Source organism: Seriola lalandi, unplaced genomic scaffold, assembly GCF_002814215.2.
Source record: "Seriola lalandi dorsalis isolate HSWRI2012SDOR001 ecotype SW California unplaced genomic scaffold, Sedor1 jcf7180002054476, whole genome shotgun sequence".
Classification (NCBI taxonomy): Eukaryota; Metazoa; Chordata; class Actinopteri; order Carangiformes; family Carangidae; genus Seriola; species Seriola lalandi.
Window position 1 is genome coordinate 1,496,864 of NW_019525029.1, and position 14,964 is coordinate 1,511,827.

Consider the following 14,964-nt stretch of genomic DNA (forward strand, 5'->3'; position numbering starts at 1 on the left):
TGAATAATGGGGTATGAAAATCAGCATGGATGAGTTGCATGAGCGGTGGAGGTGTTGAATTTGCAAACCAAGAGGAAATGATGCAGACAAGATGTCAGCTGTTGTAAGGGAAACAGAGTGAGTACATGAGCCATAATATTTTTTGTGTGGGGTCGTCGTGAACTACATCAGCTGACGACACAGTAGATTGCGTTCACGGACAAGACCTGCAGGGACGCGCTGGGGATCTGCACCATTGACTGGCCTAATGAGTGGAGAAGAAGTGGTGTTGGTATTGATGCTGGCAGTGGTAGTTCGTGGCGTTCATCTGGGTCATTCAGTCATCCAGGTGACCGAGCAGCCGCTTACAGTTTCCCAGCCAGGACAACCTCCAAGACAGGGAGAAGTGTGTCACAGGTGAAAATGATGTAGGGTAGTGCAACATAATTATTTGCGTTTGTCAACCAAGGAATTCTATCGTAGAATTTAAACCTTGTAAAATGAAACCCTCTGTAGGTTAAGTTTTTGCAACCTTAAGGGGACGTTCAGAGAATTTAGAGTTCCTTAAGGTTCTCTGAAGGTTCCTCAAAACCTCTGGAGAACTTTTATGGAACGTTTCCCGAGGGTTACCTGTTTGCTGGGTTGTTTAAAATAAAAAAAACAAACAAACATATCAGCCACATTTAATATTTATAAGCATATACTGGGAACAACATAGTCTACATGCCTTATGTTGTTTGTACCCTATGTAAAGGAACCAAGTGGATTGATTAATGCGTCCATATGCAGATCAATATTAATATTTAGATATGATATATTTTGCTCCTGTTTAAAGCATTGAAATGAAGTGTATCTAATGCCCTTCACACATTCACACTAGGACTGTAGCTTTAGTGTGGTCATAGTTTGTAGTTGTTTGTAATTTGTGAGCATTTCAATCAAAACTTGATATTTCCTTTTCAGACTATTTTGTTTTTTGTTCAATTTTTAGAAGTTTGAAGAGGTCAAGGCCTCCAGTATTTTAAAAGAAAAAAAGCAAAAACTATTTAAGTTAGAAAATAAAAATAGATTTGTCTAACAAAAAATATATTTGTTTTCTCTCTCATACCTGTTATCATCTTGGATCCGCTTCGGGTGTTCATAACCCAGGTTGGGAACCACTTATTAGAAGAAGAAAGAAGGGTGATGTGATGTTCATCTTAATGTATAGAGTGGCAGTGAAACAAACATTTTGCAACAGCTGTTCACATCATCTCAGATAAACTATTAAGAATGGTTGGTCAAATTCAGATTCACTGTATCTGGAACCACTGCGGTTCCTTCACCATAAGACCCTGCTTGAAATTTATCTCATTGGATTATCATTTGGGTAAAGGAGGCAACTGCCCCAGACCACAGATCCTATATTTACTCCGTATCATTTGGGTTTATAAAATTTTATTAAGTACAGGTCTGTTTGCACCACTGATGTAGAATATCAGCTATGTATAGATCTTGTAACCCCTGTTTTGTCACAATGGTCACTTTTGAGAAGCTGGAAAAAGTGGATTTTTGCTAAAAATGATTTAAACTGTAACTATGCAAATGGTAATGATGACTAGACTGTATGTTTACAGTAGGTCTATATCACAGCCGGCTGCGTTGAAAGGATAGAGCTGTAGCACAATAACAAGCCAAGAGGCGGCGGAATTGCAACATCAGTGTCGGAGGTGAAGAAGAAGAAGAAGAAAAAGAAGAAGAAGAAGAAGAAGTAAGCTCCACCCCGTCACTTCGTCGCTTCCGGATAAGGCCATATCAGCACGTTTTATTTATTGCAGAGTATATATTTTTATCTCGTGTCAGTGATGTGCCATACTTTATAACTGGGACACCATAACGTTTTGTTTATCTAACTGTCGTCGGTTTCATGTAGCTCGCAAAGACTCTTACTGAACAAAGTGAGCAGTAGCATCCAATCATGGAGGAGGGGTTGGTGGAGACGCCAGAGGAGCTGCTGGCAAAGCAGCACCGCAAGGAAAAGAAAGATCTACAAGGTAGCTAACCTCAGCTGTTTACATTCGTTTTAACTGTCTAAGTAAAACGTAGCCTTTGCTGTTAGTTTGTCTTCACCTAATGTGTTGTTTTATATTTTTGAATTCAGGCCATTTTAGCCACTAGCTGCAGTAGTAGAACCTGTGATGTTATAGGAGACAGTTGAGGGCAACATGTAGGATCCACTGCTAGAATAATATTCAAGTCATTCTGAGGTTTTTATTAGCCCATCGCTAGTGGCTCACAAGGAGTTTAGTTTGAGGTTAAAACCCAGAGAGAGAGAGTCACATAGGGTAGAAAACTGCTGCATCACAGCACAGGTCTCTATGGATTATAACATAAACTGTAGCCCTACATCAAGACTTAAGTGGAGTAAATATATGTTTCCCGAACCAGCTGTTAAAGGCAAAATACCACTTGTGACACACATCACAGACAGTGGTGTAGCCAGATTAGAAATAATATTGAAAGTTATATTCATGCCCTGTTTTTACACTCAATTCTACTCCCACTTCCTAGAAGCTTTTTACTTATTCCAGCACTCTTGCACCGTTGCGCCATTGTACTGTTGTTTGCCATTTACAATGTTTGACTTGTCTATAGAAATTGTTTGCTGTTGCTCATTGTACCTTTTTGTATATATTTATATCTGCATCTATTTTTCATCTACTGGTATCTACATTGTGGCTATATATTAATGAGTACCTGTCTCTGATCAGCTTTGTATTGTTTGTTTCTTTATGCCATGTTACATAGGCTATATTACTTTAATTCATGGTTTAAAGAAGGATGTTTACTTTAATCTCCTCTAACCAATAAATGAACATTAAGGAGCATCAGTATCACCTCTGACTGTATCCCTATTCATTCAGGTTATTTTGGCCATCTAATTTTAAACCACATGCCAGTATCATCTGAGAGCTGTATTCTGTGTTTAGTGTGTGTGTCAGCTTTATCAAAGTATTGTTTTGTCAGACAATCTATGCTTGTGCTTAATTTTCAGCTAAAATCCAGAGCATGAAAAATGCAGTTCCCAAAAATGACAAGAAAAGGAGGAAACAGTTGACAGAGGAGATTGCCAAGCTGGAAGCTGACCTCAGTCAAAAACATGAGGAGGAATTGAGGCAACTTAAATCTACAAATGACACAAAGGTAAAAACCTGCATCCAGATGATTGCCAAATATCATGGCTATGTATTAGAGTTACACTGTGAAAGAAGCAAATGTGTTTAGGCACTGAGCAAAGTATGCACAGAATGTAATTTTTCACATTTGTATATCATTATTCATGTTTATATCACGTCTGTCTATTAGATTAATGTCAATTTGCGACATAACCAAAGCTCTGCTCACTTAATTTTTCAAGGTGGAACAGGTGATAAATGGAGTTGAGACCATGAAGATGGAGGATGGAGAACAAGATGAGCTCAAACAGCCACGAGTAACAAAGGCCCAGAAGAGAAGGGTGAGTTACAGGTTTCTCCTCAAACAAGACACTTTTAACTGCTGTCTGTTTTTGCCAACAGCGTTTGACAGTCAGTGTGCAAAGGATGAAGCGCTCTTCCCAGAATTCTCATGCCCAAAACGCCAAATTCTTAATAATATAATGCCAGTACCTTAGGCACCTTAGGTCGTGGTTATTAATTATGCCTTAATATTTCATCTATGATTTGTATTTTAATTAAACAACAATCTTATCAGTTGACCCAGAGTAATGTCCATAATCAGAAACCAGTCCATCCTCCGTCTCAATATTAAGAAAAGAACATATGATTTTGTGGTTGGATATTAACGCACACTGAAAAGATGAAGAAACATCCCACATAACCAAATGTAAGTCCGTTCTGAATTGTAGTGTTTTGTAACGGTGACTCTGCCTAACCCATCTTCAACTTCATTACATACATTTTAAATGATCCTCTCCAGGACAAGAAGGCTGCCCAGGAGAAGGAGAGGGAGAGCAGGATAGCCGAGGCCGAGGTGCAGAACCTGCAGGGTGTGAGGCACCAGGAGGGTTTGAAGCTGGCTCAGAAACTCGCCCAGCAACAACTTCAGATCAAGGAGATCTCCTCTGACGGCCACTGCATGTACCGTGCCATTGAAGATCAGCTGGCACAGCGATCAAAGGTACATTTTTGTTATAGATGTATTATAGCTGTAGCTGTGGTTTGAATGCCTAATCAGAAATGTGATAAGCATGCAAAAAAAATGGCAACTTTCAACTGGGTTTGTACACAAAGGGTACATGTTGCGTTGTGCTTTATTTCAGCCTGAGTTGACCATGAGTGTGAAAGAACTGCGGTCCCGTACCGCTGATCACATGAGAAGCCATGCTGATGACTTCCTGCCTTTCCTCACTAACCCCAACACTGGTGACATGTACACAACAGGTAACACTGTTTGCTTTGATTAAACAACCAAAAACGGTAGCCATAAGTATTTTATTTAGAAAGTAATTATGTGCAGTACTACAAGTGTTTGTGGGTGTATTGGTTTCCAGAGGAGTTTGAGAAATACTGCAGTGAAGTGGAGCACACAGCAGCCTGGGGTGGACAGCTGGAAGTGAGTTGTTTAAGTTGTGTCACAGATACACTGTGCTGTTGCTCCTTGTTCTTTTTAATAATTTGTTTCTTTTTCTTTTTTTTGTACTCAACAGCTGCGAGCTTTGACCCAAGTTCTCCACTTGCCAATACAAGTCATCCAGGCTGATTCTCCGGCTGTAAAAATTGGGGAGGAATATAAAAGTGAACCTATCACCCTTGTGTATGTTGTTAATATGTTTTTATTTGTTTGGGGTTCAAGCTGTAGACGCTGAATTTAAAAAAATATTTATACAGCAAAAATTGGTAGAGACATATATAATAGTATATAAAGCTAAAATGATTACATTTAAATTAGACACTACAGACATACTGTGGAAAACCAGATGAGGCAGTTATTGCAATTTTTGCCTAATGCAAATTTAAAATGTAATTATGTAAAATACTGCTATCTTTAGTAATCGATATATCAACCATGTACTGTAGTTGTTCATGAAGGACATGACATGACATGACATTTTTGGATCCTCATGTAACTGCATTTGAATGTATGACATCATTGCTCTCACGCAGCACACTAAAGCAGCTGTAGACAGACAAACTTGTATAATATGCTTAAACTGTATTACATACTCTGATATAGCTTTTTTAAAATTTGGAGAGCTTTACCTAAGAGATTTTGATTCAGAATAATGTTCTTATTGTTTGCAGGTACATGCGGCATGCCTATGGACTGGGAGAGCACTACAATTCTGTCGAACGGCTAAAGGATCAAGCTAGTGCAGAGGACAGCTGAGTGACAGCTTAGTCTTGGTGTGACAAACCAGTTTGTATAGTGCAGAGTGTTAAAACCACTCACACCAAGGGCCCCTAAATACAAAAGTATTTGAAAGGGTGGATTGTGCTAATGAAAAAAATAACATAGAAAGGAAATGAATGTGTTAATGATTTTACATTGGACACCCTTGGTCAATCCTAATGACCCCCAGGGGGCCCCTGTGCCTCATTTTGAATGAAGTGGTGTAACATACTTATTAAGCAAATCCACTTGGGCGGGAGACCATGGAAGAGCTGTTGATCACACGTCACTCAACCAAATGTCAACAGAGTCCTGAGAGGTTATTGAACTTTTGCAGCGTTCTTGGAAAGAACTGAGTTGTTGAAGCTGTAAATCATATCAATGTAACAAACAAATACAATACAAATGAGAATGAGTTGTGTTACTGATTGTTTAGTGGCATTTCTGATGAACAAATATAGCAAAATAAATGATAAAACAAACAAACAAATCGTCATCTGTTGTTGCTTATTTAACTAATATGGCGATTATAGAGCTGTAGTATAAAAGCAATATCACACTGGAGGTCGCGATGTTCTGAATATCAGCACGGCTGTGATTCGGTCATAGGTACTCACCTGCAGCCTCTACAGATATTCAGTACAACACCACTCCCTCTCATGTAATATTGCTGAATTACCATGTCACATTGCTGTACTGTTAAAACCCATAAAAATATCTGTACACCCATTCTGGAAGACTACGTCTATCATGCCAATCTATAAGCAAACACTCATTGCCTTGCATTTTCCATGATTTGATAAATGCTGGTTAAATGTTTGCTATACTCTGCTGTCACCACTAGAGGTCCCCACTGCCCAACAGTAAATCATTGATTTGTCAGAAAGCGTCTTGTCGCCATGGAAACTTGAAAGTTACTTAGATTGGTTTAGCAAATGGCTGAGTCAGTGGTTAGAGCTTTATATGGTAAAGCAACGTCTTTAAATTTGAATTCAAAGAAAATGAAAGACGTCCCAACGTGTGTTTCCACAATAACAAACCTGTCAGTTCTCCTGCTGAACAACAACGCCATCACCACTCTGCCCGCCGAGCTTCTCTCTCTACGACACGTGAGTTCGCCAAGATACAGTAACACTTTGAATGTTTCACACACCACGCAGGTTTGTGATTGAATACTTTTCCCTTTACAATGGCTGCAAGCTGGCGGAGCTGAATTTGGGAAATAATAGCTTGAAGGAGGTTCCCGCTGTTTTGGGCCATCTGGAGTCCTTGAAGAAACTGTACCTGTTCAGAAACCAAATTACAGTGGTGCCACCTGAGGTGATAGGTAGGTTCTCACTGGCGTGCATCATTAACACCTCGGAAGATTTGTACAAAAGCTTAAATTGTCATGTGTTTTACAGGTGGCTTACAAAACCTTGTTGTGCTCAACCTGAACCACAACCAGATTCGTAGTCTTCCACCAGATATTAAAAGGTACATTTTTGGCATCATCAACGTTTGCATCTCTATCAGTACCTTTGAATAATTGGTCATTTGAAGGGCACAAAGGGGATGATGTGGTTTTTCTATGTTTAAACCCCTTCAGTTTGAGTAATCTTCAACATCTCAGTGTGCTGGATAATAAGCTGGAGGAAGTCCCTGCAGAGCTCGGTCATCTCACTAAGTTGTCTGAGATAAACCTGACATCCAACAAGCTGTCTTTGCTGCCTCAGCAGCTGTGCCAGTGTAAAGACCTAACCAGGCTCCATGTAGCCAGAAACCAGCTGACCAGCCTACCAGAGGTAGGTAACTTCTCAGGAAATATGTTTGGCCTCAGCTCACACCTAAAAACATGAAACAGTTCTTTTTTTAGTATTTTGTGTTTTTGTGATTTTTCTTTATTTGTACTCACCAATGCAGAATTTGACTACTTTTCATGTCCTCCAGGGAATTAAGGCACTGGTGAAACTCCAGGTCATGGATGTGGCAGGGAACAAGTTGACCATATTCCCTATTGAGGTACAAGACACAGCATTGTCTAATTTAGACCACCATGTTGTAGAAACATCTAACAAATCTAGAAGTAAACTTCACTGTCTGCCATGGTGGACCCTGTCTAGTTTCACCTGCTGCCCTTGAAGGAGCTCCATTGTGAAGGCAACAGGTTTTTGCATTGTGAGCCACTGCCATCAGTACAAGATGTGGAGGTGCTTACATTGAAGGTAACTGTGATGGAGGTACAGCAGAAACACCGAGACCTATTGTATTTATCATCCACTATCTCACAATATGTCTTTGTGTTTATTCAGTAAATGCCTCTTTATTCTTGTTTAATCTTTGTTTCGCAGGAACTGGTTGCAAGATTTGCCTTGTTGGAGGACCGGAACAGATCCTCTCTGGTCCACAGGAATCTTCCCCACTACCCATGTCTGACTGCCCTGTTGGCCAATAGCAGCTGCTGTGCGCTCTGTTTGGGCCCTTTCCTCACCACCTGGCTGGAGTGTGTGCATTTTATCAGTCTGAAGAAGGTTCGGTGAATGTGTGTGCTTACTATCATTCAATTATGGCATTGAGGGAAAAGATTTTCTAAATGATTGTGATCGTTCACTGTCACACCTAGAAAAGTATATGACAGTTTTATTGTGCTAAAATAGGTTGAATATGTCACAGCTCATATAATTAAATGTGTTTTGTCATTCATGTGTGTTGCAGGACATGAAAATGAGAAGTTCACTGACTATTCCAGTGCGCGCCCTTCTTTGTTCATACAAGTGCTTTAATACGGATGGACACTCCTACTATGGTGTTGCTACAAGATAAATACACATCCATTAAAAAAAAGGTACTATCCATAATCTCAATCATTTGCTCATCTCATTTTTTAAAAGTAAAACTACAGACACAGATCTGTTAATATTCATATTTTAGACCTCACCAAGACAATGCCTTTCTGGCAGTAATTAAGTGTATTCAGCAACATTTTGAGCTTTTGTCCTTAGAACATTTCATAGATGATATTTTACTCTGTGGTCATTAGGTGGCAGCAAATGAACATTGTTATTTGTACATTTAGTTGGACCCTGTCTCAGTGCTTAACACAGTCTACTAAATTTAGATTATATTTATGATGCATGCTAATTACAGCTTTCATACACTTACAGAACAAACATTGAAACATACCATGACTACCTAAAATACACTGTTTACCCAAACATGATTTACAGAAAACCTGGCATGCATAAAACCTTCTACACCTGTTCTTTTTCACACTGGTTGGTTAGTGCAGGTATGTAATATATAACTGAGAATTTCACCAGGTTTACAACACAAAGGTCATATGAAGATGCAACCAATAATGCTATTAATATGTGAACAAACAATGTGGTTAAGTGTATCTCCTACACATATTTTTACTGTTTAAATCTAGTGGGATCCTTTTCCCATGTTAGTGCTGATCAAACTGCACAAAGACTCCATAGCTGCCCCATCTCTACCTCCATCTCCAGCCAGTGGCATCTGTTCCAACCTGCCAGACAAGAGGAAAGATAGAGAGAGGGAGAGACAGAGAGAGAGGGAGAGGCAGAGAGAACTTCATTTCTAGCAAATTAATTTCCCATCCACGCCTCCAGAGCTTGCTAGCTCGTTCGCTAGCTGCTGAGGCCGCTGCTGCGTGTGTCTACTGAGTCGGAGCCTCATGCATAATGCATCAGGTTTAATTGCAAACCCAGAAACTAATGACTTTGGACTGGTTAACAGCAGGGGAGCCATACATCTCGAGCAAACTGAATGAAAAATCAGCTCAGAGGAGAGAAAAAAAGGAGCCTAGCCCCTAATTGATGAATAATTGAAGCGGCGAGCTACAGGGCATAATTGTGACATTTTGTTTCAATCAATTTCCAAGTGGTGTGGGCGAAAGTGCACTTAAAGGGAAAAGGCAATGACAATGAATGAGAAAGAAAGAGAGAGATAGAGAGAGCGGTTGGTGATGGAAATGGACATTGGGTCTTCAGTCATTGCACTGACATTTGCTGGGGCAAAAGACCGCACTTATTCAAAGACAAAATGACTTTTCTCTCTATCTCCATCTCACTTTGTAGGTTTTCTGTCAAACTCCCGTTATGCCACTGTTAGGTCACTTTTTCATTCCCAGCAAATGGATCCATATCGTATCGATCCATATTATTTCTTTTGTTCATTTTCACTCACCCTACTCATTCTAAAAAAGTAATTTTCAAGGCTCTGCTTCTGTGCATGTGCAGTGTTTGTATTTTCAACAAAACCTAAATTACTTTTGCCGTCAGGTTACGTAGTTTACTCCCAGTTATTCTATGAGGTCAGTGGCCCAGTCAGCCAGTGTGGCGGAACTAAGCCCCACACCGGTCTGTCTTGACCTTAATGCTGTTGACTGGATGATGTGTTGGGGGTCAGGCAAACAAAGGAAAGCAGGCAGAGCCACTGGGTCACATTGCCATTTGAGCTTATGCATTTGCACCACATCTGAACAGATATCATGTAACGCCCAGAGCGATGTCTGTAACACATTTTAACAATCAGTATTCGTCGACAGGACCAGGCTTCAGTTGATTAAATAGACGTGTAATGCAACTTGCATTCAGCAGTGTTTTTTCACACCTATAAGCTTACAAAGTTGTTTCTTCAGCCTAAAAATTTCATATTGCCCATATGGTGCAGCTCTGGTGTATTATAAACACACAGTGCTTCAGAAGAAAATTTTGCGTGGTTACATCACTGCAGATTTTGCTTTCCTGCCTCTGGCACTGGAATAGAGCTGTATGTTCACAAATCTACGTTCAAACTTTTTAAAGACTTAATTACCATTACTCAGATTACACAGATACTATTTTGTTCTGGGGTAAATTTTAACGTAAATGATACATAACTTCACTAAATATTCACAAGATTTACATAATGACCTCGCAATGGAAATTCAAAACTGTTTAAGGGGTGTGCATGAGCATGGCTGATAAATAGGTCATTTCAATCTGCTGGCACCATACTAATGGGTGAAAGGCCAACAGTACGTGCCTTCTTGCAGGCAGCAGATGTTGGGTCCTGAAGCAGTGGAGCAGCAGCAGCAGCACCACTAGCTCAGTGGCCTCAGGACCTGTCTGTGAGTCAGTCTGGTGTCTGGTGTCAAGCTTTCTGCATGTATTCACACATACACACATGGCTCTTTAACACACTGCAGAAAAGCAAACACAGTCACTCCACCCACTCGGCACTGATGGCACATCATCAAGATAATTTTGCCCCCATCGCTTTGTTTTCATCACAGAACACATAGGCGCACCCCCACATGTGTGCAGACACACTTTTTCCATATCACTGGGCTGTCCCTTATGATTGCCATATTCAGAGAGCCCTGTGTTTTTGTACAGAACGTTTCTAAAAACCACGCACAGCTTGATTGACGTCTATGGAAATGAGGAGGTTGCATCCTCAAAGGAGACACCATACGGATGGGAGCAGCACACTGACGAGAGGCATCTACAAAAGGCGCTTGTAAATTCCTGACATGCCTAGCATATGTTAATGAGCCATTCTCTTGCTCTGATATAATTACTGTGAGGGGATATTGCCTTTGGTGGAAATATCTGTCTCGCATGGCATGGCTACCTCATGGGGGTGAAAAAAGTAAAGAATGATAAAGTAGCGGGTGCATAAATTCTCATTTACCATGCTTGGAGGTAAAGAGAGTGATGTTGGCAAATTCACTCAGGATGATATATTGGGTAGAAGGCACCTTGGGTTCATTACATACCTCCTTTGTTAAAGTGCTTTCTGCAGTCTTGTATCGTTTGTTAGGGGGTATTTAGTCTGTCTTGTCATTTGGAGCACTTACTTAGGATGTCTTTAGAGGAGCCTATGGCTGCTTGAGCTCACATTGCATCTTGGGGCTAGAAAAGTCCAGTGATACATTGACTAAAAACAGAATATAGGATGCTGGTTGCAAGCTTTTATTGTTATGGATATGGTGAAGATGTTTCTGTTTGCTGCTGAAGGTCATATGCAGCCTTGTCACCATACTTTTGACTGTGGCTTCTTCGATTTCATATACTCCTCTCTGTATTATCAAGTCTGTGTGCTCTCTGTTGATGCTTGTATATGAATCCACACTTTTAAGTTCTATAGTATTGTGCTCAAACAAGTATTCGCAGCTGGTTTCAGGATCAAACACTGTGCAGCATGATATCTCTACTGCAACACTGTATATTTAATCATTTTCAGAGATCCATCAAAGCCATGATTGCGGTCTTCACCTCAGAAGAATGATTTGACACTGGCTCACCCTGATTTTTCCTCTTCTTCCCTCCAGGCAACAGCAGAGGTGCTATTAAAAGGAGTGGCATTGATTGCTGAATTAGAGGCCTTGTAACAGGAGAGAGAGAAAAACAGCCATTCAGTAGCGAGTGGTAGCCTAGTGTCATAGCCAGGAGTGTGCACCACTCCAATCAGTAGAATCTATTGTCGTGCATCGCTGCCCATGACAGAACTTGGTATCGAGCCACTGGCAGAGTACCAGGGTGTTGTCTGGTTGACGGCTGCACAATCAATTCTGTTGTGATACTAATGACTGTAGGCACTAGGGGGCAGTATGATTCTCTGCTGGCCCTCGAGCAGATGGGGAGAGAGATGCACTGATGCACAGCACAGTGAGATATGCCTGATGAATCTAAGAGATAGAGCAGCTAATAAAAGCATGAACAATGAGCCGTTATTGGAATTCAAAGCTTAATTGAAATCTAAGCATCAGATCAGAGCATCGTAACACACGTGTGACTATAAAATCTAATAAGTGCAACCGAATATGAGAAAAGGTGAACGTTTTCTTGCACTTAGTGATGCATATCAATAGAAAAAGAGCTGGCAAAGACACCAGATGTACAGGACAATAACTATACTATCTCTTCATCAAAATCAATTTACATATTTCACAAAAGAGCTTCCTTGATATAGATTAGAAGGTGAGAAGAAATATTCTAGACATGTAGTCCACCAGACTATAAAAAGATACTACAAAACAGAGCCACCCAGATGTGCCAATCTAATAACCCAGCTTACTCCTAATCTTTTCTATTTTTTCACATCACATCACGATATAATATATATACCACCCTGAATACAAGCGAGTACACTGTCCTTCCTTTGAGGTTACAAGGAGGCAATGCCATTACTGAGCCATTCCTCATTAGGGGAGCCGAGATGAGAGCGTGGCCGTCAGGCCAGCAACCTCTCTCTGGCAGTTCTGGGTCAGCACCAACCACACTGCGAAAACACCATTACCAAGCTACATTTGTCGAAGAAATAAGACAAAAACACTGCTGGAACTTCAAAAGAACAAGTAAATCTTTAATCTTGAGTATCTTTGAATCTCTTCGAAAGTTTCCTCGGGTTTGGTAATAACTGGGACTGTGGAGAGGGACGAAGAATCTGTGTTTCTGTTTGTTCGGAAGACAGTGACTGTTTATTTATATGGGGAACAAAACTGGAGGGAAAACGAGCTGAAAGAGATGGAGATGCTGCATTACATCTTTTGATGTTACTTCAGATAGTTCACTCAGTAGAACACCATGTGGTATTGTACGTGTGTTCTGATGCTGGCATTTGCCAAAAGTTGTTTTTTTATTGTGTGATATTCATTTCGATTTTGCTATGGCTTTGATATTACTCCTTATAGTTGAATTTAATTAGAAAATGCAAATCCTCTGAATCACATGTATGTGAGTATTTCACACTTTCTTATAGATACCTTATTTGATTCATTATTCAAAACAATCTGGCATATGAATTCAGCCTGTCAGACACACAGTGGTGAACCTGCTGAGTCGACCCTGCGAAGTCTTTCAGTTCCAGCTCCGCTCTACTCTATCATCAAATATGATTGACGGCACATTATCTCAAAATCTAATCTGAGGTCATGTGATGGCCACTGGAGCATGCCCAGTATAGCAGAGCGGCAGGCGGGTGGAACACCAGGTAGCAGCATCTGGTCTCCGGGTTTTTCTAGAACACACAGTGCCTGTGGCGTTGCAGGCTTGGCTGGCCAAACATCTGTCTGTGATGTGCGGGCCGGCTGGATGAGCAGACCCACAACCCGACCAACCAGCCAAATGAACGTCCTACACACATGAGTGTCCTTCAGGAATATGTGGGTTAATGTCTCTGTTATCTCAATCTGACTCCCCTCATTCCTGTCTGTAATTTTTCCAAAGCTCTTGTAGTTATTTGCTCTTTGTTCTCTCTAAATAAAGACCATATTTCTCTACAGCTTCATGTTTATTAATGCTTCATTTCTTGTGGAGCAAACATTTTCTTTCAGCATCACACAATTCGCAAAGTAGCTGTTGCCTGCAGTGACAAAACAGAAACTAGAATGCTATTTCTTTGCAATTTCAATTACAAATTTGGCTTTGTTGTTACAGTAAGACTCCATGCATATTTTGTTAAGTTATGCTGAAACTAAAGAGGGTACTTTTGTTGCTCAGCTTTATTTTCCAATCCTCTAGCCAATATATTTGCCATTTCAAGCATACCTGGTTTCGTAAACACACGACAACATCTTTTATGACAAATTTACATTCTGACCTGATGATGGCGCTAGATGAAGAGTTAAGGGGACGACCAACCAGTCTGTAGGATTCATACTCTGGGGACCATGAATCGACGTTTTAAATACCACAATAATTTTTAATGGCTCTAACTCATCTTTTAAATATACAGCAGATTTAAAATTCATAGGTTACTGCAGGATAGATAGAGAAAAGAGTTTTGTGTTTCTGTGTTCAGAATGACAAGGACCTGCTGTGAATCAAGAGGCAGGAATGGTAACCTTGCCAGGATAATTGAAGAAACTTTGCAGCCACTGTCATGTCAATCAAGCATTCGTGTGCTGTCTCCCTGTGAAGAGGGGGTAAACATTTCCAAGATAATTAGGAGAGAGTTCAATTTGAGAAAAGGCAACCGTTAGCGTGTGGTTTTAATGAATCCAAAACATTCTGTATGGGACATTGCTTTTGTGTAATTAGCATATGTTGAATTTCCTGAAAAAAGGTGTTAATGCCCTCAAGAGAAGCTGCAATTACTTTTAACATTGTGACAGCCACACAGTTGCATTTGTAACTTATTCAATGCAAAATTTAGCTTACCTTTTTATTGTTGTTATATTATTGTAGCTAAGTAACACCAGTAGGAGTGAAAACAACACAAGCATGATAACAACTCAACACTTCACACAGCTCAGACCAACAGAAAAGAGCAGCATGATGCATCGTGCCCGCTTGCCCCCTTCCAAAACAGCCTTGCCGACAACAGATGGCCATCTCTCCCACAATGCCGAGCGGTCGCAGATGCCAACAGAAGAGGTGACAAACACTCTGCAGGTGTCTGTCCCTCTGCGTCTGTGGCATGTGCACACATTTGTGTGTGTGTGTGTGTGTGTGCGACAGGGGACAAAGAGCATCTTTCTTGCAGGGAGAGGAAGGTGTAATTGATAGCAGAGGACAACCTGCAGGAAGGAAGTGCCATCATATGCTAAATGGATGGGTTGGCACAGACTGGCACAAACTGTTGGCACAGATGCAGTAGAACTCAACATTACTCATTATGGAAACT

At 40.6% G+C, this 14,964-nt stretch overlaps 2 protein-coding genes across 2 annotated transcripts; both read left to right on the forward strand.

Annotated features, from left to right (window-relative positions):
* Positions 1 to 1,732: 1,732 nt before the first annotated feature.
* Positions 1,733 to 5,839, forward strand: otud6b (OTU deubiquitinase 6B). The gene is made up of 8 exons (XM_023412090.2): positions 1,733 to 2,012; positions 3,014 to 3,162; positions 3,377 to 3,475; positions 3,937 to 4,137; positions 4,280 to 4,400; positions 4,511 to 4,572; positions 4,667 to 4,773; positions 5,262 to 5,839. The coding sequence occupies exons 1-8, from the start codon at positions 1,937 to 1,939 to the stop codon at positions 5,344 to 5,346; spliced, it is 900 nt and encodes a 299-aa protein (XP_023267858.1). The 5' UTR covers positions 1,733 to 1,936; the 3' UTR covers positions 5,347 to 5,839.
* Positions 5,840 to 6,269: 430 nt separating this feature from the next.
* lrrc69 (leucine rich repeat containing 69) lies at positions 6,270 to 8,164 on the forward strand. The gene is made up of 8 exons (XM_023412254.2): positions 6,270 to 6,458; positions 6,550 to 6,676; positions 6,753 to 6,825; positions 6,938 to 7,133; positions 7,279 to 7,350; positions 7,452 to 7,553; positions 7,680 to 7,859; positions 8,044 to 8,164. The coding sequence occupies exons 1-8, from the start codon at positions 6,285 to 6,287 to the stop codon at positions 8,149 to 8,151; spliced, it is 1,032 nt and encodes a 343-aa protein (XP_023268022.1). The 5' UTR covers positions 6,270 to 6,284; the 3' UTR covers positions 8,152 to 8,164.
* Positions 8,165 to 14,964: the final 6,800 nt, after the last annotated feature.

Excerpts from the sequence above, each read along its gene's own strand:
- otud6b (XM_023412090.2), top strand. The coding sequence starts at position 1,937 with ATGGAGGAGGGGTTGGTGGAGACGCCAGAGGAGCTGCTGGCAAAGCAG. Across the intron at positions 4,401-4,510 it reads TGGTGACATGTACACAACAG|AGGAGTTTGAGAAATACTGC; the intron begins GTAACACTGTTT and ends ATTGGTTTCCAG. Across the intron at positions 4,573-4,666 it reads CCTGGGGTGGACAGCTGGAA|CTGCGAGCTTTGACCCAAGT; the intron begins GTGAGTTGTTTA and ends TGTACTCAACAG.
- lrrc69 (XM_023412254.2), top strand. The coding sequence starts at position 6,285 with ATGGCTGAGTCAGTGGTTAGAGCTTTATATGGTAAAGCAACGTCTTTA. Across the intron at positions 6,677-6,752 it reads GGTGCCACCTGAGGTGATAG|GTGGCTTACAAAACCTTGTT; the intron begins GTAGGTTCTCAC and ends TGTGTTTTACAG. Across the intron at positions 6,826-6,937 it reads CTTCCACCAGATATTAAAAG|TTTGAGTAATCTTCAACATC; the intron begins GTACATTTTTGG and ends AAACCCCTTCAG.